This window comes from Lampetra fluviatilis, chromosome 41 (genome assembly GCF_964198595.1).
Source record: "Lampetra fluviatilis chromosome 41, kcLamFluv1.1, whole genome shotgun sequence".
Lineage (NCBI taxonomy): Eukaryota > Metazoa > Chordata > Hyperoartia > Petromyzontiformes > Petromyzontidae > Lampetra > Lampetra fluviatilis.
The window spans coordinates 8,039,191-8,062,620 of record NC_136315.1 but is presented as its reverse complement, the minus strand read 5'-3'; the positions used below and the strand labels follow the sequence as shown (position 1 = coordinate 8,062,620).

The 23,430-nt window shown below is 45.6% G+C and overlaps 1 protein-coding gene across 3 annotated transcripts in view; it reads left to right on the top strand.

The window, feature by feature from the left end:
• LOC144946516 (anthrax toxin receptor 1-like) overlaps positions 1–23,430 on the top strand; it is a 90,090-nt gene that overhangs the window by 6,504 nt on the left and 60,156 nt on the right. For 2 of the 3 annotated variants that reach the window (XM_078875478.1, XM_078875477.1), the window contains exons 3-9: positions 4,303–4,374; positions 8,210–8,291; positions 9,853–9,886; positions 11,825–11,904; positions 12,704–12,772; positions 16,387–16,467; positions 17,935–17,995. In XM_078875478.1, the coding sequence (XP_078731604.1) occupies positions 4,303–4,374; positions 8,210–8,291; positions 9,853–9,886; positions 11,825–11,904; positions 12,704–12,772; positions 16,387–16,467; positions 17,935–17,995 (479 nt within the window). The remainder of the gene's footprint in view (positions 1–4,302; positions 4,375–8,209; positions 8,292–9,852; positions 9,887–11,824; positions 11,905–12,703; positions 12,773–16,386; positions 16,468–17,934; positions 17,996–23,430) is intronic. The other variant, XM_078875479.1, reaches the window with a different exon arrangement.

Below are 23,430 nucleotides of genomic sequence, written 5' to 3'. Positions count from 1 at the left end.
TGAGGTAAAAGCGAAAATGTGTTGCAAGGGGCGGGTACGTGAGCATCTTCAAAAAAATTAACCCGTAAAAACAAAGTTTTTCACTATAAATCCTTTATATGCGTGGTGGCTAGAGTCCTCTCGTCCTCTGGCTTGAGATGGCTGCCACCTATGGGTCAGATGATTGCCTGGCAGCATTAAGCAATTGGTAATTAAATATAAAAAAAAATTCCTAAAAAATGTAAAATTTTGGAAAAAATTTTCACGAAAATAAATTGTCACGCACAACGAGTCTGTGTGCAAAATGTCAGCTCGATTGGATCACGGGAAGTGGGTTAAAAAACGACCGAAATATTTTCACGGTCGTAAGCGCGTAAGCAAGCAAGTGAACTTAATATAAAGGATTTAAAAATTACAGTTACACAGCCGTGCAGAATCACTGCACGGGGTGTGGGCGGCAAATTGGTCAGAGTGGATATGCGACGGTCGGATATGCGACGTACGTATTTTTAAGTCCTCTGTTTGTAACCGTGCTCTGTAGATAAGAAAAGGATCTTTGTTTAACTTTGTACAGTACGCGACAAACGTGAGAGAAATGTGCGAGCGTGTTTGGACAGAAACAACACAGCTCTCGAATGTACTCCAGATTTTTAGAATTCTTTGTCTTCATAGCGCCGCCGTGACTGGGATCAAGGTGAAAGCTTTAGCCGCTGGCTGAGACAGCTCTTTCAATCATTTTTGTTTTTTCTTAAGTTTTTTAATGCTCTTGGCGTTTGTGAAAAAGCAATATTATTTTTTATTGACCACACTGACCAGCCTGGTACTATCCATCCAGACAATCTCTGTCATTGTTCAATTATGAACAAGTTCATCTGGATTCTTATTTATATTGATTCAACCCCGTCACCCATCCTGGGTTGAAAAAAATCAATGACCACATTGTGTGAGAAGTCAACATTGGTTGTCCTAAGGGCAGACTCATTTCCTACATAGGAATGTGGAATTTCCACCAGTGGCTCATAGCTGAAACAGGGAGACACTGACTGTGAGTTAAGTTGTTTGCATGATACTGAACTTTGTATCACTTATCTTGCTTCTCAATATTCCTGCGCTGGAGGCATAGACTTGCAGACTAATGATACGTATGGCGAAATGGCATCAACAATAGTATAACACTTTAGGAATCCCAGCATGCTTTGCTTACCAAGATGACACCCAAAGTCTTGGGCCCTTTCTGCCACACAGCGTTGTGACGGCCAACAGCTCACAAGAGCCGAGAGTGGCAGCAATCAGTCCCTTGGATTTGTTTCTCCATTTGCTCTGGCTCATTTGTATGGTTTTGAGCACTAATATTACCATAAATATTGCTTCATACTTATTTGAATGAATTTCTTTGTATGTTTTCATACAATTCAATACGTGGCACGTAATATTAAGTGGTGACATCAATGTTGTCTGTTCGTGCTGCGAGGAATTTGCATCTATTGCTGAGAATTACTTTTAAATCAGCTACTTGCTGACTTAGATTGTTGATGTAAACCGTCTTGAATTTGCCTGCAAATGGCGTCGCCATCCCTATGGCCAGCCGAATATGTACAAGAATGGTCATGGCATCTTGATATTTAATCCCCCTCGGTGTACCACGACCACAACCCCCAGTCTCCAACAGCTCTAGATCTCACAACTTGGGATGGTGACGGAGCAGCAAATGCTAACAATCGCTGGGCTTGAACAGGATTCGTCATGGATCTGTCCATCGCTATGTACAAGTGCATAGACTCTGTGAATTGGCAGCAGGGACACGTCACTAAGAAGGGATGATAATAATAATGGAGTGGCAGCCAAAGAATGGAACACACCGTCGCTGTACGCCCTCTGAGAAATATGGCGCGGTCACATTGCTTGATGTGCAGGATGATTACGTTGCAGGATCGCGATAGGTGGCAGCAGCCGCGGTGGCCGCTATGGGAAGGAGGCCTTCATCCAGCAGTGGATTCGCCACGGCTGACGATGATGAGCCAGATGTGTTTATTGGTAACGAATGCAAATGATGAACGGTGCTCGCGTTTGGTGAGCATAGGCCTTGGCAGGGATGGACGTGAATTCATGGCAGCAGCTGAGAATTTCCACAATGTAGTGTTGTGGAAAGTATTCCACAGCAGATATCCAAAATTAAAATAACGCCAGTAAATTTTATATTTTTCACTCCGCACACCTTGGCTTTGTTGTTGACTAATGAGGCCGCGTGCAAATTAAATTTCTCCGCAATGACTTTGGGTAGGGAACCAGCGGCGTTCCTGCACTCTGCGTAAACATTTACGCCCGCCGATCCATTGCAAGAGGCGGTGCACTTTGGGATATTAAAACTGGTGGATGATAAATTGAGGGCATGAATAGGGGCAGCACGCCATTTGGTGGAAATCACTCGAGCCGGGCGATCAGGAGGGGCCCCTATTTTTATTGTCATCGTCTGAAACCGTAACATTGCCAAGTCTATTGTGTTTACAAAAAAAATCTCGCTTAAAATAAACCAGGACATGTACACGCGGTGAACGTGGCACATAAATTAGATTTATTGTTTTAGGGAGTGTATTGTACTATTTAATGACCTACTTCTGTATGTGTTGGCTCTGAAACGCACACACTCCCACACATACACCATCAAAAGATACAATCTGGTCGTGAACGCCTACAGTATTGAGGCATGCTAAGAGGGCGATGTTACTGGTATAGCCAGCAACACACCTGGCCACCTTTGTCTTCCCAGTGCTCATGTTCATACCCCAATGTGAGAGAGACATTTAAGGCCGAGTCTATCTAGTGGAGGCACAGGACGGGTATTGGCATCACTGGTCACTGATGTTATTTGTGGCCTGGAATCAATCTGAGGTCATTGGGTTCATTGACCACTGCATTACACTGATCCTTGCAGCTGGTTCGGTGGACTTGTGATTTATTTCAGATTTAGAACATGCTGTAAGAGTTATTTGTAAAAACAAAAACACATGTAGTTATTTCACAAGCATGTATTTATTGTGCCGATGTGCTTGCTTACTTATTCACCCATAAACATTCATGTGTACGATGAACTGCTTCGCAATGCATGTACTGTATATAAATTATATGGGTGATGTGAAATTTTAATTCATTAACAAGGAGACACGTCTGAAAATGTATATTTTCTTGATACTTAAAACACATTTCTCTTCTTCTTGGTTCTTTCGGTAAAGTCACGTAGAAGGGTAATAATAAAATGAAAAAATAATAAAATACAATTCTCACGACGTTTCGGCCACAACGCAAGCAGCCGTCCTCAGGTGAAGAACAGGTCTGTCAGAACATTTATCTTGCCATTCTCTGAGGGGGTTGTTGGACCATACTTCACCACGATGTGAGCCATGGCAGGGAATCACACTCGCCAGGTCTATAGCTCCATGCCCTGACCACTGCACTCCCACTGGCCTCCTTTGGAGCCTAATCGTCCAATTAATAATTTGTACAGTATGGTTCCTGCATTGTCGTTTTTAAAGTGGTGAGTGGTGGCACAGTGGTTGGCGCAATGCTATTAAACTATTTAAACTAATTCTAGATTTGAAGCTTTCGTGACTGCAAGGATTCATATTCTTGGGTTTTTTCGGTAAAGTCACGTAGGTAAAAAATTAAAATTAAAATTAATAAAAGTAAAATAAAACAAGAAATAAAAATAATTTTACTTTTATTAATTTAAATTTTTTACCTACGTGACTTTACCGAAAAAACCCAAGAATATTTAAACTAAACCATGTATTTATTTTACCAGGTAAGGCCCACTGGGCTATACAGCTCTTTTTTTTCAGAAGTGACCTGGCCACATATAATAGCTCAACGAAAGTGGCTTACGATGTGGAAATGTATAGCAGCCGAATAAATACTCTAAACACATTCTTCTAAATGTGGAGGGGGAAAAACTGGAGGACCCGGAGAAAAATCCACACGACCACAGGGACAGAGACACGAAAACTCCAAATATACAGGTGTCAGGTTTGGATCGAACCCACGACCTCCTGCATACCAGGCGAGGTAGTTAACATCTCACCACCGCGGCGCCCTGCACTACGAAGCCATCAACCAGAGTTTGATAACATCAGTGGCAGCATTTAATTATTTAACAAATTTCCCTTTTTATTCAATGAATGAATATTGCGAAGATAGAAATGCTCGTGTAATATGTCATTATATGCAGGAATGTTGATGCGCTGTTTCCTCTCCCTCCCACCTTCCCCCCCCGTCTGCGTGAGAATGAACGTTGTCAATGACCAGAATTGTGTCTGCTTGTTGCTGCAGCCCCCAGCTGAGGATGTCCTTCATTGTTTTCTCCACCCATGGGACTGTGGTCATGCCCCTAACAGGAAACAGGTGGGACACCAACCGTGACACGCACACACGCCAGTGGCGGCAACACAGTGGGACCATTACTCTCATTCTTGGCGTGGCTGCCTAGCTATTAATGATATTATTATAAGTCGCAGAATAGTTTTTTTATGTCGTTGAATTACTGTTGGGATATTTCATCATCACTGTCATCATCATCAGACATAGTGTATACACTGCTGGATTAAGGCATCCATCGGCCATCTCTCAGGCTCGCGATGCAATAAACTATCCAGCTGCTGGACATTGTTATTGAATTACTAAAGGTTTCTTTCATCATCATCATGATCAGCTATTATCTATGCACTGCTGGATGAAGGCATCCACAATTCCATCGCTGTCTTTTATGGTCTCACTGTGCAACGATTCTTGTAGCTGCTGCACCTGAAGCTGATTTCATCGCTCCATCGCTGCGGCTGACATCTTCTAAACCGCAGCCACTGCACAAACCATGACCGATGCGGATTCCTGATGCACAAACGGAAAATTAAAAACTCTCCAGTGTACGACTGGTCGTTCAGAACAAACCATGCAACGTATAACAACACAATTGCCCGATCAACAAATACGAAGGGAGACATCACAGTGATACACTCCACTGGTCCCGACGCGGTTATCTGGCTTGGCCACCTGAATGTGAAATTGTAGTCGTTGCTCTGAGTCTGCATCGGCCGTGCGAATGAAAAAGAAGTCGCGTGGTAACCTTTGGTTGCTACTCGGTCGTCATTCCTCGACACGACGTGTCCAGCCCCCACGTGATCAGAGTGGGTATCGGGGTGCTCTGCGGTCTCGTATGCGGATGTAGGTAGTGACATCGTGGATCATCCAGTGTTTGGAGATGAGAGATTTTATGATTATAAAGTTTTCTTTTATATAGTAGCGTCGTGCATGCAAATTGCATCTCTCACAATCGCTGAGGGCACCACAGGCAAGCGGTGAGGCAGCAGCCAGGCGGCGAGCCACCGGAAAGAATTTCCCGAGCTTTGTAGTCCTCTATATATAAAGATATTTTTCGGCCTATTTAACGGGCGTTTTATACACGTGGGAATAAACTAAAGAACTCGGAGAAACCCCACGCTTCGCAGGGTCCTACCCTCGATCCCATACAGAAAGGCCCGATTATATTATTCTGCACTTTGCCGTGTCACCTTCTCCTGGCAAGCCAGGGTATGGCTCCGTGACACCTACGCGAAGGGAGTTTCGCGATGTTTCCGCGCGATGCAGCAACCCTCGTTGCCTCCACGGTGCTGGATCGCGGGCCGCGGGCGTAGCCACCACCGCTCGGATTCGTGGAGGCTGTAGAGCCAAGAGGGTTTCTGTCGTCGAGTTGGGATGCGTCGAAGGGTTCACGTGAAGGTTCCAGTGGCAGCTGGGGCAAGGAAATGTTGCAAGGATGGAGGTTGCGAGCTCCTGCAGATGAGAGGTTTCTGGGGATGGAAACACGAGCTCGGCCAGCCTGAGGTTCTGCTCGCTTCCTGCTCGTGCGATGTCCGAGTTTTCGAAAGTGCACGCGCTGTTTACTGCGTGGTGGATTTTTGTGTCGTTGTGCCCCCGCCCCCGATGTGAGAAGTTGCTCCCGTTTTGGCAACTATTATCTGAAGGAAGTTAGAACAAAACCAAGATGAGACGAGCATCCATAAAGGCAGGATGCGAGTGGACTCTGAGGTTGGGTCATGGGGGAGTCGAACCGAAAAAAAAACGAACTCTGACTCCATCATGAACACTGCCAACCGATGTTGATGCAGACCAACGGCTATAATTTTACGTTGAAGACGGTTGATGCCAAATAATTGCAAGAGTAGCACAGTGGTGCATCGCTGCTGTGATTCACTCTCTCGTGTTTGTGAATGGGGGCATTGAGTCGTTCTGTACGTTCCATGGTCTGTTCTGGGTGACCACAGTCGCACATCAGAGAATTGTTTTAATTTCCCGTTTGTGCATCGAGTATCTGCATCTGCTGCTGCCATGGTTTGTATGTACGTATGTTGAGCGTCTTTCGCACTGCACGTAGCCAACAATGCTAATCGGAGGTGTGGGGAAGGACAAAAAACTAAACGCACAAAGCAGTTCTAAAGAAATTAGTTTTCAGTCTAGATGATTAAACAGGGCATTGCTCCAGTGATTTCCTGATATCGGAAGGAAGAGCGTTTTAGGCGGCTGCAAAAGCGCATCTGAAAGCGACCATCTTTGTTCGATGGCCAGCCAAATTGCAGTGGATGCGGTTCTCGGGCATTGTGGAAGATCAACATCGGGGATCTTCTGCTTCGTTGGGTCTTTCACGAGGTGTTTGTTCCTCTTTGATATCTTGTCAACTCCCATTTGGCTTACCAAGTATCATCGTCCTCATCATCATCATCAACACCAGGGTTGAAATATGCATTGTTGAAGGTTGCGTGCGTGGGCTCCAAAAGGGCTTCCTGTCCGACTTCTTCAAGCGACGGTGAGGGACGCTGTTGAGACCCTCCTGGCGGATAGCGTGAGTGAGCTAGAGGAGTAACGATGCTGCCACATGGCCCGGCAATTGGGCTTGCCGTCACGGCCCAGGGTCTAGGGTTAATTGTTTTTTTTTTACAGTGTGGTCAATGTGGTGGCCACTTTTGGCGATGTGTTTTTTTTACATGAACCCTTTTAAGTACGACGTATATGGTTGGAAAAATGGTTGATTCTCGCACAAATGATTGATTACATGTATTGTGATCTAGAGCATCATCTTTATGCCCCCCCCCCCCCCCCATTACATTTAATGTTGAAGATGGTGAATTCATTGTTGTGCTGGCAAATCGCCACCACCAATGCCATCCCCTTAATTTCAATAGAACCTTTAAATGTGATTACTCTGTTTTATCCACACACGAACAAAGTGACATGTTAAAGCAAATATAACTCGACATGACTGTGGCCTCCGTATTGAAATTGTGCAATATTTTAGTTGGTGCTTAAAAGTATGAAAAAAAATCTTACATTTTCTTATAATGAAAATGTTTGATTCTGTGTAATTATGAAAACGTGAGTAATATGTAGTGTCACTTTTGTAAGAAAACCTCCCTGATTCTCAACATTTATCCTTTCCTGAGCCGGCGGTGGAAATTTCACATTCCGTCGGCAAGGGGACCTTGTTCTGTTTGTAGACCATCTGCTGCTCACTCTCCACAAATTGTTACCCATTTTTATCAAACCGATGAGTAAAATAAACACGGCGGTGTATTCCGTTGTTTCTGGTGGTAGCTTTCGTGTAGAGTAGAACCTCTCCTTAACGAGCACCCCTGTTAACGACTAATCGCTTAACGACGGGCCTCCATAGAGCCCAATGTGTAGTGTATAGTGTAGTGTAGTGCCTCCATAGAGCCCAATGTGTAGTGTATAGTGTAGAGCGTAGTGTATAGTGTAGTGTAGTGCCTCCATAGAGCCCAATGTGTAGTGTATAGTGTAGTGTAGTGCCTCCATAGAGTCCAATGTGTTCGCTTACCGACCATTCCCCTGTTGACGACGGGCTTTTGTAGGTACAGTAAATATGAATGAATGCATTGATTAGACTTATTTAAATATTGTATTTTTATGTATTACTATCCATTGTTTAAATATCATGAAGTACTTTTTTGGGTGAAAAGGGGTAACTTTTGATGTTGTCGAAACGAATTAAGGCTTTAACGTGTATTCCCTATACCCGCTTCACTACCAAATCCCTTAACGACCGGTTTCGTGGAACCAACGACCGTCGTTAAGAGGGTTTCTACTGTCCGTGTGGGTCACAGGAAACTGTTATCGAGCCTTTGCTCGGCAGCATTTCTGACATCGTCCGTGTGTTCACTTGGCATTCCAGGGAGCAAATACAGCTGGGCTTGGAGGAGCTGAACCAGGTGCAGATCGGAGGAGACACCTGCATGCATGAGGGGTTTGCTCGCGTGAGTTTCTCTCCGACATCTATGTCTTTTTGGATATTTTTTTCGCTGGCCGTCCCCCAACTGTGATATCACGACGCGTCATGAAGCAACGGAAACATTCTTGTGGAAATCCATCGGTAAGCAGAGCTTCGCGGTTCAGTCTGGGAATGGGCCCCAGACCGGGCTCGAGATGGCACGCCACTGTCAAGCGTGATACTCCGCGTGCCAGTCATCCAGTATTATTTCATAAAACTGGTTTATTATGATGAAAAGTACACGGCAATGTTTTCCCCTTTTTTTCAAATATTGGAGTGTTACCGTGGTTACGGGATATCCCCGCTATGTTGTGTTGAATGTCCTGTGGACTGCGAGGAAAACATCTTTCATTTGCGTCTATTGAAATTAATCGGACGGTTCGGTTTAATTGCCAAGGGGCGGTGACACGAGGGAGCTGTTGCTCGTTTTGCCGCTCATTGCAAAGGTTCGCGGTTCGAAAATAAGCACATTGTCCTGCGGAGGGAGCTGGTAGGAACGTTGGGTTGCTCAGTCAATGGCCAGGGTCAACGGCTGCGTGGTGTATTCCGCAAATATGGCCGACTGTGAGGGCGGGCACAAGCCGGCGTGAGTAGGCTAAACGTTGAGTTTTATAAGGGCACCGCGGGGTGACCAGCCCCGCCCCACCCCTCCCACCCAGCCCCTCCTCACCCTCACCACCCTCCCCACCCTCCCCACCCAGCCCCTCCCCACCCTCCCCTCCCAGCCCCTCCCTCCCCACCCAGCCCCTCCCTGCACGACGGACACAGTAATCCCCTGTGGGCTGGTGTAACCAGGAGGTTCCTACCAGTATAAAACCCCTGAAAATTACTCTGTTGTGAAACATATCAGGACCTGCCTTAACAAAAAAAAGTCTTGAGACTCGACGAGGCTTTCCTGAGGAAAATAAATGCGAGCAGAATTAAATGGTATTAATTCGGCATGCAAAGAGGCCTATGTGGACTTGTAGTTCAGTTTTGCCAACGGTGTTTGTTGACGTTTAAACACGTAGGCTTTCGCGACCAATATTATTCATAATAAACGTTTTTGGGTTAGATCGCGTTATTTATAAATGTGTCGTAACCCTCCACCACCCGACACGGCCAATCAGCAAAAAAGTGTCACGTTGACAAAAGACAAATAGTTCACTACTTTAGCCCACCGGTGTGTTGAAGAGTGAATCCACAACATTTCCAGTTTTTGAGTACGACGTTTCGCTGGTAATTACATCATCCAGCATCATCGGGCAATTCGCCAGAATGGAGAAGCCCTCCACTTGCTCCCGGTCTTAAATAGAGCAGCAGCAGGGTGACGTCATCATTTAACTCCTGCAGGTGTGATGATTTCAGGTGGGGTTGGGGGGTATTGTAATTATATAATAGATTGGTAATCAGTCAATTGTTATGATTAGTAATGAGTTGTAATGTGTGTTATTGTAAATATCAACTATGTTAGTAATCAGTTAATTAGTATGTGTTTCCCCTATAAGGAATTGTAATTTTGTTGACGTGTTCGTTCAGCTGACACTTATCTGTCATCTTCCACCCAGGCGAGCGAGCAGATACAGCAAGAATTTTATTACGGTATGTGGTCTTTTTTTACTGCCTTTTTATAAGCAATAATTTGCAATGGATTACTCTGTTGCAAATCGTTTCGGCTACAGATGGCCCACAGCTTGTTGGCGTAAAGTGTTTTTTTTCCCCTTTCCACTGGTGGGAAAATGCTAATTAAAAAATCTGTTAAAATCTGCGGTGATTTGGTCATCACTTTTCCAGGGCACTGGCAGAAACTTGTTGCGTGCAGTGACGCGTAAAGTAAGATTATTTTATTTGTTATTTACACAACATTAAACTGGGCAACTCGTTACGTAATTCATGTAACATTACGCCTAGCCAATCCTTTTGTCTGATGAAAGCCAGCACTGTCCTATTTTTTTCATTCAAACGTAGGCTCAAAGGTTGCCGCACTTTGCTCCCATATTGATATCCGTGTTAAATTCCATTCCTCTATCTGGCACTTTTTAATTTTCCACATTTACCAGTTTAGTTCACATTTTGGGGTATGCACCTCACATGCCTGATGATTGGTAAAACACAGAAACCTGTGTCATGGTGGGCAACAGTGAACTGGCGTTTGTGATTTGCAGGGTGTTAGAATAAAGTCAGGAGAATGTGTAAAATGTGTTTTATTGTGTTCTCGGGTTTAAAAGATGTATTCTTTTTCTCCCATAATGTAAAGCAAATTTAGGGGTGTGTGTAATAATCTGGTAGGTGTGTGCATGTTTGTTTGTTCATGTGGTCAGGTTAGTATAACTCTTTTGACAATGGGCACACGTTTGGGGTGCGTCTTGTATTCAGGAGCATCTTATAATTCTGCTGAATACCCTAATAAATATTCTACCCATATCGTTAAGAGAGGCTCCTTGCTTGTAGGATTTGGATAATCGCCAGCATAGATCGAGGCAATCCTGACTCTGCTGGTGATACACTGATTTTGCTTGAATTTGAATGTTAAATGTATTGCTTGCTTTGTAAATGTCAAGAAATAAAGGACCTGGAATTGTGGGAATGCCAAGTAATTAGATTTAGAAACAATTGAAATGGTGAACGTTGGAATGCTTTGGGTGGTCCTCCATTATACTTTGCAAAGCCCTTACTTAACCATGGTAAAACAAAAAAGTGATGGTGGAGTAGAAGACGTGGTGCCAGGTGGTTGGTGCAGTGCTATGAACCTGGCAAGCGGAGTTGTATTTCCAGCCACGGCTAGCATCAGTGGTAAGGCACCTCCCCTTCGCCAACCGGCATGCTCTGAGCATCGTGGTGAAGTATGGTCAAATAGCCCCCCCATTACTGACAAGTTGTGGGGGAGGCCTTCCTCCAGCAGTAGATGAACAAAGGGCTGTATATTATTATAATTAAATACACAATGTGAAATGTGGAATGATGCCATGAAACATATTCCTGTGGCTGTTTCTAACAACGGATTTGACGTGTGAACCGAAATGGTTCATTCTAGATTTTAAGTTTTCGTGACTGCAAGGATTCATACTTTTTGGTTTTTTCGGTAAAGCCACGTAGGTGAAAAATTTAAATAAATTAAATCACGACGTTTCGAAAGCAACACAAGCCTCCGTCATCAGGTGTAACCGCTCCAGTACGCTACAGCAATTTTACTGGAGCGGTTACACCTGATGACGGAGGCTTGTGTTGCTTCCGAAACGTCGTGATTTAATTTATTTTAATGTTTTACCTATGTGACTTTACCGAAAGAAACAGAGTACGAAATGGTTCGGCTGCGTTTTTCCGTATTTTCCCGCGTATTTTGTCGCGGCACATCGTCCGACATTTCGCTCCCCGTGCCGAGAGCTTCCGCGTTTCGCTTCGCTTCCCTTGGAGAAGCTCGCTCCCCACGCGCGGAGTGGAAACGTCGGGCCTCGCTCAAAAATAACGCTCGGCACGACCTGAAAGCTCGGCGGAGAGCGCTCATTGTTTTTTTTTTCTCCTCCGCACTGCTTCTCGTAGGCGAAAAGGCTGCCAGCATAATCATCGCGCTCACTGACGGGGAGCTCACGGAATATTTCTTCTCCTACGCAGAAAGAGCGGTACGTACGCCGTTTTGCGGCCACGTCCGGTGCAGAAGAATCGCTGCTCGGCAGAATGCAAAGTGCTGGGTTTCTACGCTTGATGGTAGCGTTCGCGTTGGCCACGTGTACGAGCACAGGCTGAGCATACTTTAGCACCGTCGTCATTTGCAAACACTGCCTTATTGCCTCGTAACCTTGAATGCACTCGGTCTGTAATGAGCTAGTGTTTTGGACAGTGGCTTTTCTTCACAAGTAGGCAATGAGAGAAGCAAGTCGGAATATTTGAACCTACAGAGGTCGCACATTGCAATGGGAGTGATTTTTTTTAAATACTGACATTTGAAAAGGGATATTTTGTCAATTCCCATTCGTTTGCTTTCCCAGTCTCTGTTCAGCGCACTGTACAAATTATGCATCTTTCGTTTACGCGTAATGCGACGTCCGTGAATTTTGCGCAGCAGTGCAGAACTAAAGCCAGATGTTGGCTTACTGTAGAGCGCAGACGGTGGGAGTTCGGGTGTCAGCTTTACAACAGCTGTTCGGTCGAGCAGAAAGAAGGAAGCGATGATGGTGGAGGAGGGGGGGGGAGAGGTGACATCAACAACCGCTGTCCGCGTTGACTTTTCGATCGCGATCTTAACGATGCCGTGAAGGATTTTGAGTGCGTGCGTGCGTGAGTGTGCGCCGGGCGCGTTTGTGTTATTTGCGTTGGGCGGACATGCGGGCAACCATCCCGAGCCCTGACCCCCCCCTCGCCCGAGCGCCCGCTGACCTTGACCCCGTCTTTTGCCGTGCCTGTGGTCGCGGGGTTGCGCAGGCCGATCTGGCTCGGCAACAAGGAGCCATGGTCTACTGTGTGGGCGTCAAGAACTTTAACTACACGCAGGTGGGGCCCTTCCCGCGCGGCGGTTTGGTTTTCGCGGAATGCGACCGACTTTGGTGGAATGCGTAGCGGTGCACGTTGATTGTGTGCCACGGTGTCAAACAAAAAGTCGGTGATTAATTGTTTTCCTCTTTTCCCAACTGAGCATTGGGACGCTACTCCTTGTCATCTCCCGTTCACAGATCCTGAGCCAGTGGTGTAAATTGCACATTCCGCTGGTGGATGTGAGGTTATCCGTAGGACAACCTCTGTTGACTCTCGCACAAAGTGGAAGCGATTTTATTGACCTGGAAATGATGATGGGCTGAGTCAACGCCCTCCCCCCCCCCCAACCAACCAGGATTTGAACTCGCAATGTGTTTGGAACACAATGAATGGATTGCAATTAACAAATTTGAGCCAATGTACATATTCTACGTGCACTGCATTGTGGGCAGTCCTGTGGCTAAAGGGGATAAAGACAATCACAATAACCTCAAAATTCACATATTATTAGGGACCTCATTAAAATCGATAATACCTTGGGTTGTATGTTGTCCAGCTGGGCTAAAATGACCGAAATAAAATCCTATCAGGATGCTAATTACTGTGGGGAACACCGTCATAAAATGCTTGGAGTTTTGCAGGGTCCCCGTGTGTGCCTGGCCTGCCAACCCTTGCACCCTTGTGTCTCCATTGCTACCATTTGAAGAGTCCCCTATGGGTTCATTCTATTATGCCACATCTACTACCACTTACTGGATTGTGACGCACTGTTTTTTCCTGTTGTTTTTAAGCTAAAGTTGGGGGTGCATCTTATAATCTGCTAGCCGTGTGTGTGTGTGACCTAGAACTGTATCCCACAGTGGTGAGATGTTAACTACCTTGCCTGTTAACTGTTAACTTCCTCGGTATACAGGATGTCGTGGGTTCGATCTCGACCCTTGACGCCTGTATATTTAGAGTTTGCATGTTCTCCCCGTGGCCGTGTGGATTTTTCTTCAGGTTCTCCGGGTTTTCCCTCCATTTAGAAACGTCCGTTTCGAGTATTTGGCTGATATACATTTCCACATGATAAGCCACTTCGTTGAGATATCATTTATGGCCAGGTCACTTCTGAAAAAGAGCTATTTAACTCGGTGGGCTCTATGTTGTAAAATAAAAAAAGTTAATTAGTTTGACCTTTTTGACACCGGTTACAAGTTTGGGTGCGTCTTCCATAATCCGTAGAATATCGTAGTTAACGTGCCTGCATCGGCCACTTGTAAATGTTTCACTGGCTCGCAAGGCCACGCAACGTTTGTTTATGGACTTGTTTTTCCAAAATCAACTATCTTTTAAAAGAGTGCAGTCATGTAGCTTTTGTAGTGTTCATTTTAAAAAATACGCTTTTATGATGTCCATTAGCCATGAAATCATGCGCAGGAAGTTGCATTTGCAGCCTACACATTTGTATTGATCGGAAAGAGGCTCGGTGTAACGCCAAGCCATTTCCTAAGTGCTCATAAATAGAGCAGGGAAAGACCCTGCTTGATGTGGATTAGCCCAAGTCAAGCACTAAAATCGCGTCGGTCCCGAATTGTAACGTCAGATCAAGAATTGCCTGGTTTATTTAGTGCCATAATTAACAATGTAACACAGCAAGACATTTAAACCGATTATCAATTAATTTGATCCACGCGAGACCGTGAGGGCCCTTTTGAGATACGACCTCGGTTAATGCATGAACTCACTGGCGTCTAGGAGTAAGATAATGACCAAAGCACTTGGAATGCTTCCCAGTCTCGTAAGACAACGGAAGCCAAGCTGATTCGAGCCTGGACGGTGCTTGAATAGGCGACCACTATGCACGCCAGGGTGTTATGGGCTGGCTGTGGGGCGACCCAAGGAGGCCAGCAGAGGGGCAGTGCAGCCAAATCTGTTGCGCTATGCACCCACATCGATGCCCCCCCACCTTCACCATGCCGCATGGACCAGCAGCGGTGAAGTACGGTCAAATATCCTCCATGATCTTCTTGGTTCTTTCGGTAAAGTCACGTAGAAGGGAAATAATAAAATTATAAAAATTAAACATAATAAAACACAATTCTCACGACGTTTCGGCCACAGCGCAAGCAGCCGTCCTCAGGTGAAGAACAGGTCTGTCGGAAAGACAGCGTCTCATTCAGACACTGTCTCATTCAGACGCTGTCTTTCTGACAGACCTGTTCTTCACCTGAGGGCGGCTGCTTGCGCTGTGGCCGAAACGTCGTGAGAATTGTATTTTATTATGTTTTATTTGTATTATTTTATTATTTCCCTTCTACGTGACCTTACCGAAAGAACCAAGAAGATGAATCCCTGCAGTCACGAAAGCTTTAAATCGAAATCCTCCATGATGTGCACGGTGTTGAGGAGGCCCTCGTCCAGTGGCGGATCGACCAAATGACTCGAGGTGGCGCAAAGGAGGGTGAAGTATCCGTTTGGTTCTGTAGCGTTCTTGCATAGTGTGGGGGACCCAGCGGTTTCTACGGTGGAGTCATTGCATCACTTTGCAGTGAAGCATTTTCTAGGTTCGTGGCGGGAAGCGGCGGCAGTGTTGTTGTTCGCGCGGGGAGCCAGCGCTGTGGAGCCAGCGCTGTGGAATGCTTCACCCCGCGCGTAATTAGGTCATCGCCATAGCTGGACGGTTTTTTTTGGGTGGGGGGGAGGAAAACTCGGTAAGAGCTCGCTTGTTGAAATGAAGCACAGTGGTGCACGGTGAGGAATGGTATCCCGGTAAACATGCCCCAACGTTTTGGGCCCAACGTGTTTGGCTTGTTGTTGGAACCATTGGACCATCGTGGTTCCAACATTCCTTGTTTTACTGAGACGAGACGGAAGTAAGCTTTTCCGTCGACTTAAAAATCACTCGTCGCTTAACGCCGGCTTGTATGGCTGCATTTGATTTTTCATGTTTAATTTGTACTGAAAACCACGTGTGAATTTCTTTTAATGAATGATAATGCATTGTATTCTGCGACGGCAAATGTATCTGTTTTATTTTATGTGTAAGGACTGAAAATTAGCCAGATGGTGCGCGGCTATGTGATTGAAAGGTTCAGATTTCAAAGTCCCGGTCTGGGGTTGACTCGACTTCACATTTCATCATAGTAATGTATAATTTTTTGACTCGGCCCTTCATCCTTCCATGGCTGATTTCAAAATAAGTACCACTTTGTGGAAAGTCGTGCCACGGAAACACTCTTCACCACCATAGGAATGTGGAATTTCCACTGCAGGCTCAGTGCTACCCCTCCTCAAATCTGGCTGTCGCCTGATGAAGCTAGTTGTAATTACTGGCGAAGCGTCATAATCAGGTTGTAAATGTTGTGGTTTTGCTCTCCAACATACCGGTGTGATGTATTAGTAACGAACTGGCATGTGCTGCTTACGTAACAATCCTTACTAATTGGCTGTCGGATGCTGGCGGGTTTAACGACACATTTATACGTGTCGTTATATATTTACGCGCTCTCACCCAAAAAAGCTGTATTATGAATCGGTGCTGTAAATGGGCATAAAAAAGACACTTCCGGACGAAGTTGAGATGAAAACCACACTCTGGACGTGTTCGACTTTTGCAATCCCGAGTCTCGCCGCCATGTGTTTGTTTGCAGTTGGCCCGTATTGCAGACACCAAGGAGCACGTCTTCCCGGTGCAGGGAGGCTTCCAGGCTTTGCGAGGAATCATCGACTCGGTGAGTTGAAACGTTTCTCTTTTTTTTTTCGTCTCGTGTTCTCAAAATCAAATTTGTGCCACAAAACCCCCTTCATCGGACATTGCCCACGACGCGGTATACGGATCCCCATCCTTCCCGTGACCTCGTGCTGCAGCCGTTTTTGATTTGCAGATTATTTTTACACTTTCTCTCGCCGCTCTGGTAATCTCAGTTAATCGTTCCTCGCTTACGAAATTAGCCGCACGGACACGGCTAAGGCTCCCGCTTCAGAGCCCAAGCCAAGGCTTTTTTTGCGTGCGTGTAAGCGTGTAAAATGTGCCGCAATCGACTTGGCTGCCAAGGCGTTGTTTTTTTTTTATTGCCGGCGAGTCTCTTTTTTCCACCTGACTTTTGGATTGCATCCCTGGCTTGTCGTTGTCCTGTTGTGTCGGTCTGCCCTCGGCGCAATTATACAGCGGTCAATGTGTTGACGCCGTCGGTGCGGGTTACTGCTGACGCGCTGCGTGAATGCGAAACAAGCCACGAAGTTGCTTGAAATGCCGCCTCGCCATAGCTTCTGAATCGCCCCACGCACATCGAGCTGGATCGACGGCTTGTCTACTGTGCCGACCTATCAATCCGTTTGAGCCTCCCGATTATGATCTTCCCACGCTTAGAGATGCGTGCGTGCGGATTGTCGCTCAAGAGCAGCCGCGGCGCCGTCGAGGTTGTGCGACCAGTTTTGATGGTTTGCGCGATGCGTTTTATGCCTTCGTCAATCTCTGCATTTGCCGATGCGTGCATGTACCAGCCCAGCTTGCATGACAGATGTGCTTTCACAGTGTTTTAACGTGACTGTAAACTGGATACAATTGATGAGTCGAAGGGTTTATTTTATTCGGATATATTTTTGGGATTTTTTTCATAATTGGACCAGTTCAATCCGCTTTCAGATAAAGGCCTCCCCAATTAACCTCAAAATGTTGATGTAATTATTAGGCTGTGGCGACTTAATTTATTTTTTAAGACTCATTGCCACCAACTTGTGTGGAGTAAATTATTTAACTGTAATCCTCCAGCACCCAACCGAGTCAATGAAATAAAGTTTGTAATCTCCAACGAAATATTACTTTAAAAAATATTGTCAATTTTGCTAACTTTTCAACATTCCTCCCGACTTACCCCATCAACCAAAACAGTTGGCACGTTTGGCCACTCGACAACCTAATTCGATCAGCTCTGTCGGATAGTGGAGGGTTTCGGTTAACATGTTACATAACACCTACATGATGATGCCACCAAAATTAAACTAAATTCATGATCATAACATTGGTTGTGAAAGCCCAAGGAATAAAATGTGTAAATAGTATTGTGGTTCGAACCCATCGGGAATACGGTTAAGATGAAAAGATCAATACTCATGCGCACACGTGCTCGTTACCCTGCTATCTGTGCGAGCAGCAATGGCTGCTTTATAGTGTTGATGACGTTCCTTCTTTGTTTTAGATTCTGAAGAAGTCGTGCACCGAGATCTTGTCGGCAGAACCTTCGAGCGTCTGTGCTGGAGGTAAGAAAGCTAATGATCACGTTAAGTTGGAAGTTTTTATTTTCACGGAAAGCCTCAACGAGAGTCCGAAGTCTCTTCCAAAGGGAGAGTCCTATTGTGACGTTTGGCGAACTTTCATTCGCGGGGCGTTTTTTGCGTCTTCTTGGTTCTTTCGGTAAAGTCACGTAGAAGGGAAATAATAAAATAATAAAAATAAAACATTTTCTTTTTAGAAGGTAAATAATAAAAGAAAGAAAAGAACAATAAAACATTTTTTATTTTATTATTTCCCTTCGACGTGACTTTACCGAAAGAACCAAGAAGATGAATCCCTGCAGTCACGAAAGCTTTAAATCGTTTTTTGCGTGTTAGAGAAAATTGGAGCGCCCGTAAGAGAATACCCGCATTAAATCTCCGCCATGGGCTATGGGCAACCTGTTTTTGCTGGACTACATTCTACAAGAACCACCTTGTCCCCTTGCTGGTAGCTGCCACACATTATTTTTATCGTATATCAGGGATTCATTAAAATTTCGCTGCACAATCTGGGACCTTCTTACAGAACCGACTTGGAACCGCTCACGTTAAGTCTCGAATGTACACAGTTGTCGGCCGCTGATACCTGCTGACGAAGGCCCCCCAAACCAATCGGATATCCACGCAGCGCAACCGCGAACACCTGCGCCGTCGTCTCCATCCCAGCGTCACCGCCGCCGCCAGCTTCGCACGTCCTCGGCCGACTCTCCTTTTTGCGTGGCGACACAATTCGGTTGCGGTCAGTCCGCGGAGTGCACGCACGGACGAGCACTGCGCGGGCTTGCCCGCTAACGTGTTGGAGCTCGTCAAAGTAACTTTTTTTCCCTTTGCGACCTTTCCCCTCGTAACGGCGTGCCGTGAGAGAGTTTGGCGTTTAGCTCGGCGGATAAACGCCGCCCCCCCCCCGTTCCCTGAGCGCGTGCCCACCTCAATTATGTAACCGCCCGCGCACGCTGGCGAGTAGGTGACCGAGGGGGCACCAGCCAGGTTTGTTGCTTTGCAGACGGAGTCGTGACGAGTTTTGTCACTCGCGACAAGGAGTACGATGAGAAGGTCGTGTACACTTTGTGTGTGCGTGCGTGTGAGTTTTTAATTCCTTTTTGAGGGCCTTAGGAAAAAAAAACACCAAAGGGAGATCTGTGCAATGTTGATGTGTGTGAGTTTTTTTGTGTGGCCGTGCTTAAGTTTAATACAAGGTCCGTGTGAAAACTGCTGAACAAACATTAATAATCGTGATACATTGTGCAGGGCTGTGCCTATTTAAATATACATGCAATTTAATCTCACTGCAATCTGCTGTATTACCAGTACTATGTTGCAGTACTGGTGATGCATTGTTTAGGACTGTAATGTTTTATATTCACGTAGTGACTGTGAATGTCACTGTGTGGTGCCGGGCTTGCGAGGCCACAGCGGATAATGTTGTCATTATGTGCATCCCGGTTACTGGGCCTAGTACCAGGCCTAGCGGGGCTTTGGTGAGCGCTGGTCAGCGCGGAGGCACCACGTACAGTGTGCGGTGCGGGCTCCCGGTGAGGGAGCGAGAGGGAGCGTCAGTCAGCCAGGGTTACGTTGGGGCAAGATATGCCGGTTGACCTTTTGACACGTGACCGGATGATATTGTAGGGGGGCCACCGGTGGATGGGGGCCGCTGGGTGGTCACGTGGTAGTAGAAGAGCTCACGGGAGCCTTCGGGAAAGGGCCAGAGAGATCGAGAAGGTGGGCGGGGCGAGAGGCGGGGCGAGAGGCGGGGCGAAAGGCGGGGCGAGAGGCGGGGCGAGCCCCAGCCCGGACCGATATAACGGGGTTCTTGACTGTTTGTGAGTGAAGATCCACGTCGGGTTGAAGAAGCCTCTAGCCACGCAGTCCGGGACCCAGCTCGAGGTCCAGACCGAGATAGCGGGACCGTGTCTCGTTCTGCCGTAGCGTGGTTAGGTGGGCGTTCAACACCCGAGTGTATGTCACGTGATGTTGTGTTGAGTTGATGTAGTAAATAGTGTTGCTCCCAAGACAACGTCTGCAACTCCATATAAATGAAATTAATCTACACTCGGGTGCCGCTCAATGTGGAAAAGTGAAGTTTAAGTATTCTGACATTGCACCCTTTCTCAGTTTGTTCATTTGGTTGTAAAAGTCAACAGCTGAGAATCTCCTTCTATTCTGTTCATAGTTACAGGTGGCTCAGGGTCCCCTCTTATTTTCAGAGTCTATTGTTTACACTTTGACTCTGTATTGAGTGGTTCCCTACTACTCACCTACCCTCTCATTTACTCACCTACCCACTATTCACCTACCCACTACTCATCTACTCGCTTACTTACTCACCTATCCACTTCGTCACCTACTCACTCACCTACCCACTTATTCACCTACTCACTCAATCATTTACTTACTCACCTGCTCCCTCACCTGCTCACCTACCCACTGATTCACCTATTCACCATGAGTCTATAATCACTCACCTACTCACTCAGGATCCCCTCCTCTCCTTCTCTGCGTCAATGTCCCTATACTCTGACTAAACCTATTGACCGTAATGCATTTTTCAACTCCGTCAAGCAACTAAAAATTATGTATGGATTGTCTTTAAACTCGGTTGGCTTTAGTTTAACAGGCGATTTGAATAAAACCAGGAACGTGATAATGACAAACCTTTATTTTGAGTAGTGCCATAATCTACACTTTGAACTGAAAAAAATGCATTATACGTTTATAGTGTTTTCATTTTGTATTATAATTGATGGGAACATTTTATGATGTGAGGAACTGTATCTGATTTTGCACAGTGCTTATTTTCCTGTTGGACATTGTTGCTGGAAAAAGACGAACGAATGAATATCAAACACCATTGTGCCTGGCCTCTGTGGGCTATGAAAAGGCATTTGACTCGGTGAAAATTGATGCAGTGGACTCAGGCATCTTCCAAATGAAGGCCAACGTTTTTTTAAATAAGTTATGAGAACCGTTTTGAAATGGATGTACAGTGTTTCAATGTGAGTGTGGTCTCTTTTGTCATAATTGCAACTCATGATGATAATCATGAAGCCACTGTTATTTGTTGATTTTTCTAAATTCAAGTTTTAAAGCCATGTACCTCAGGGTTATGATTTGATGCACAAAACGATTCCTTTATAATTTTACATCGTGGTGATTATAGCAGCCCACTAGTGGTTGCAAGGGTCACATGTGAATCTGTTACATACGAAATGGGACCTTTTTTGCCATTATCAAAGTATGAAAAAATAAGAATAGGTTTTAACCTTTCTGCCAATATAACAGGTGTTCAGATGTTCAAACACCAACAGATAATCTTTTGCAAGAAATGAAGTCTGCATTAACCTCGCGTGTAGCCCAACCGGTTTCAAAGACGATGCATGTTTGTTTGCATGTTCACCACAAGTACGTGTGGTTAGTGCAGACATGATTCTTTGCAAAAGGTTTATATTTGGTGTTTGAACATCTTAACACTTGTTTTATTGCTTGAAAGGGGTAAAACCTGTTTTTATTCTTTCATACTTTCATTTTGATACTGGCAAATTTCCATTTTGTAGCTGCTCACCCCGAGCTTTTTGGCGTTCTCTGGTCTGATACTGGTGAGATTCGGCTGCAAAGAAGGCCAATCAGTTTCAAAGACAATGCATACATGATCAGAGCATATTTGTTTGCATGTCCACCACAAGTACGTGTGGTTAATACAGACTTTGGTTAATACAGACTTTATTCTTTGCAACAGGTTTCTATTTGGTCTTTGAACAACCTTAACATCGTTCCATACGACCCACAGAATATGTCATAAGACACACGTTGGTTCTTGCACGTGTCATTCTACGCCTATATCGGGAGCTCAAGAAACGTATTAATCGGTGAATCGATACAGTGACATTCCCGTTGTGAGGTTTGCCAAAAATCCCCTCGCCGATTGTTTTTGCGATGGAAGAAATTTCTCAGATTTGTAAAAAAAAAAACAACCGCCAACTTCGTCCGGTATCAGAGGTCAACAACATTCCGTTTTTCCTTCAGTCAGCCTTTTGAGCTGCTTGTTTTTATTTCGGCTGAACTCGTGCGCAGTAGCAACGCTTGGCCGAGCGTCATATTACCGTAATATTTTCCCCAGGGATCGTCGGCAGGAAAATTTAAAACTATTCTGGCTATCGCCTGATGAAGCTTGTTGTAATCACCAGCGAAATGTCGTACTCGAATTGTAAATGTGGTGGTTTTACTCTCCAATACATCGGTGTTGCTGACTGTTATTCACTCAATCTCACTGGCTTCTCTTTCTCTCTGGACAAGGACCATTGCCACAAAATGTCAACCTATTCTATATTCTATTCTATATTTTTTTACTTTTCATGGCAGTGTTTCTGACGAATGAGTTAAGCTTGTATTTATCAGTGGGTTGGGCATTTGTAAGTTGTGTGCGGCATGCCACGCGTTTGATACCTGATGTAAATATTTTTGCAGATTTGTATTATTATTATTTCTCATTGACTAAGCCCAGCAAATATAGCCCCAGGTACTTATGTAGAAGATGAATAGCTATTTAGTCTTTGGGCTCTGTATACCTTTTTTTCCATTGCCAAGCAAATTGTCTACTCGAATCAAGGACTCTAGGTAAACGCTGAGTAAGCACTTCATAACGGGAGGATACGTGCAGGCTGAACAACATCAATCTATATATATAAAATCGCAAATCTGTCTGTCTGTGTGTGTGTCTGTGTGTCGCCGGACCATACGCAGTTTCATTGGACGGCGGTTGCCCCTGGCAACGGGTAGGGACGCATTCGCTGCGGGGTGGACGCCATTTTTAATTCCCGTTAAAAATATGCGCATGCATTAACACGCGACTCTGAGGTAAATTCATCAAAGTTTCACGTCCTCTTCACTCCCCTCCCACCCCAATGTGTGCAATTACTATTATAGGGTCGGTAGATAATAAAATTATAGCGATTACACAGTATTATTGTAGCGCGGGGGGGGGGGGGGGGGGAACGGCACCCGTACCCAGCCTCAGCCGGGTGGGCTATTTAGGCGAGGCCGGAGGCTCTGCACGGTACTAGGCCTCGACACCCACCACGCGACTCTGAGGTAAATTCATCAAAGTTTCACGTCCTCTTCACTCCCCCCCCCCACCACAATGTGTGCAATTACTATTATAGGGTCGGTAGATAATAAAATTATAGCGATTACACAGTATTATTGTAGCGCGGGGGGGGGGGGGAGGTAACGGCCCCGGTACCCAGCCTCAGCCGGGTGGGCAATCTAGGCGAGGCCGGAGGCTCTGCACGGTACTAGGCCTCGACACCCCACCACACTATAGGCCGTACATATTACTGCACAGCGGCCGAGGAGATCGTGGCTGGGGCGGGGGGGGTAGCAGCCCATCTGTGTATATATGTAAGGTTATTAAGAAATATATTTTT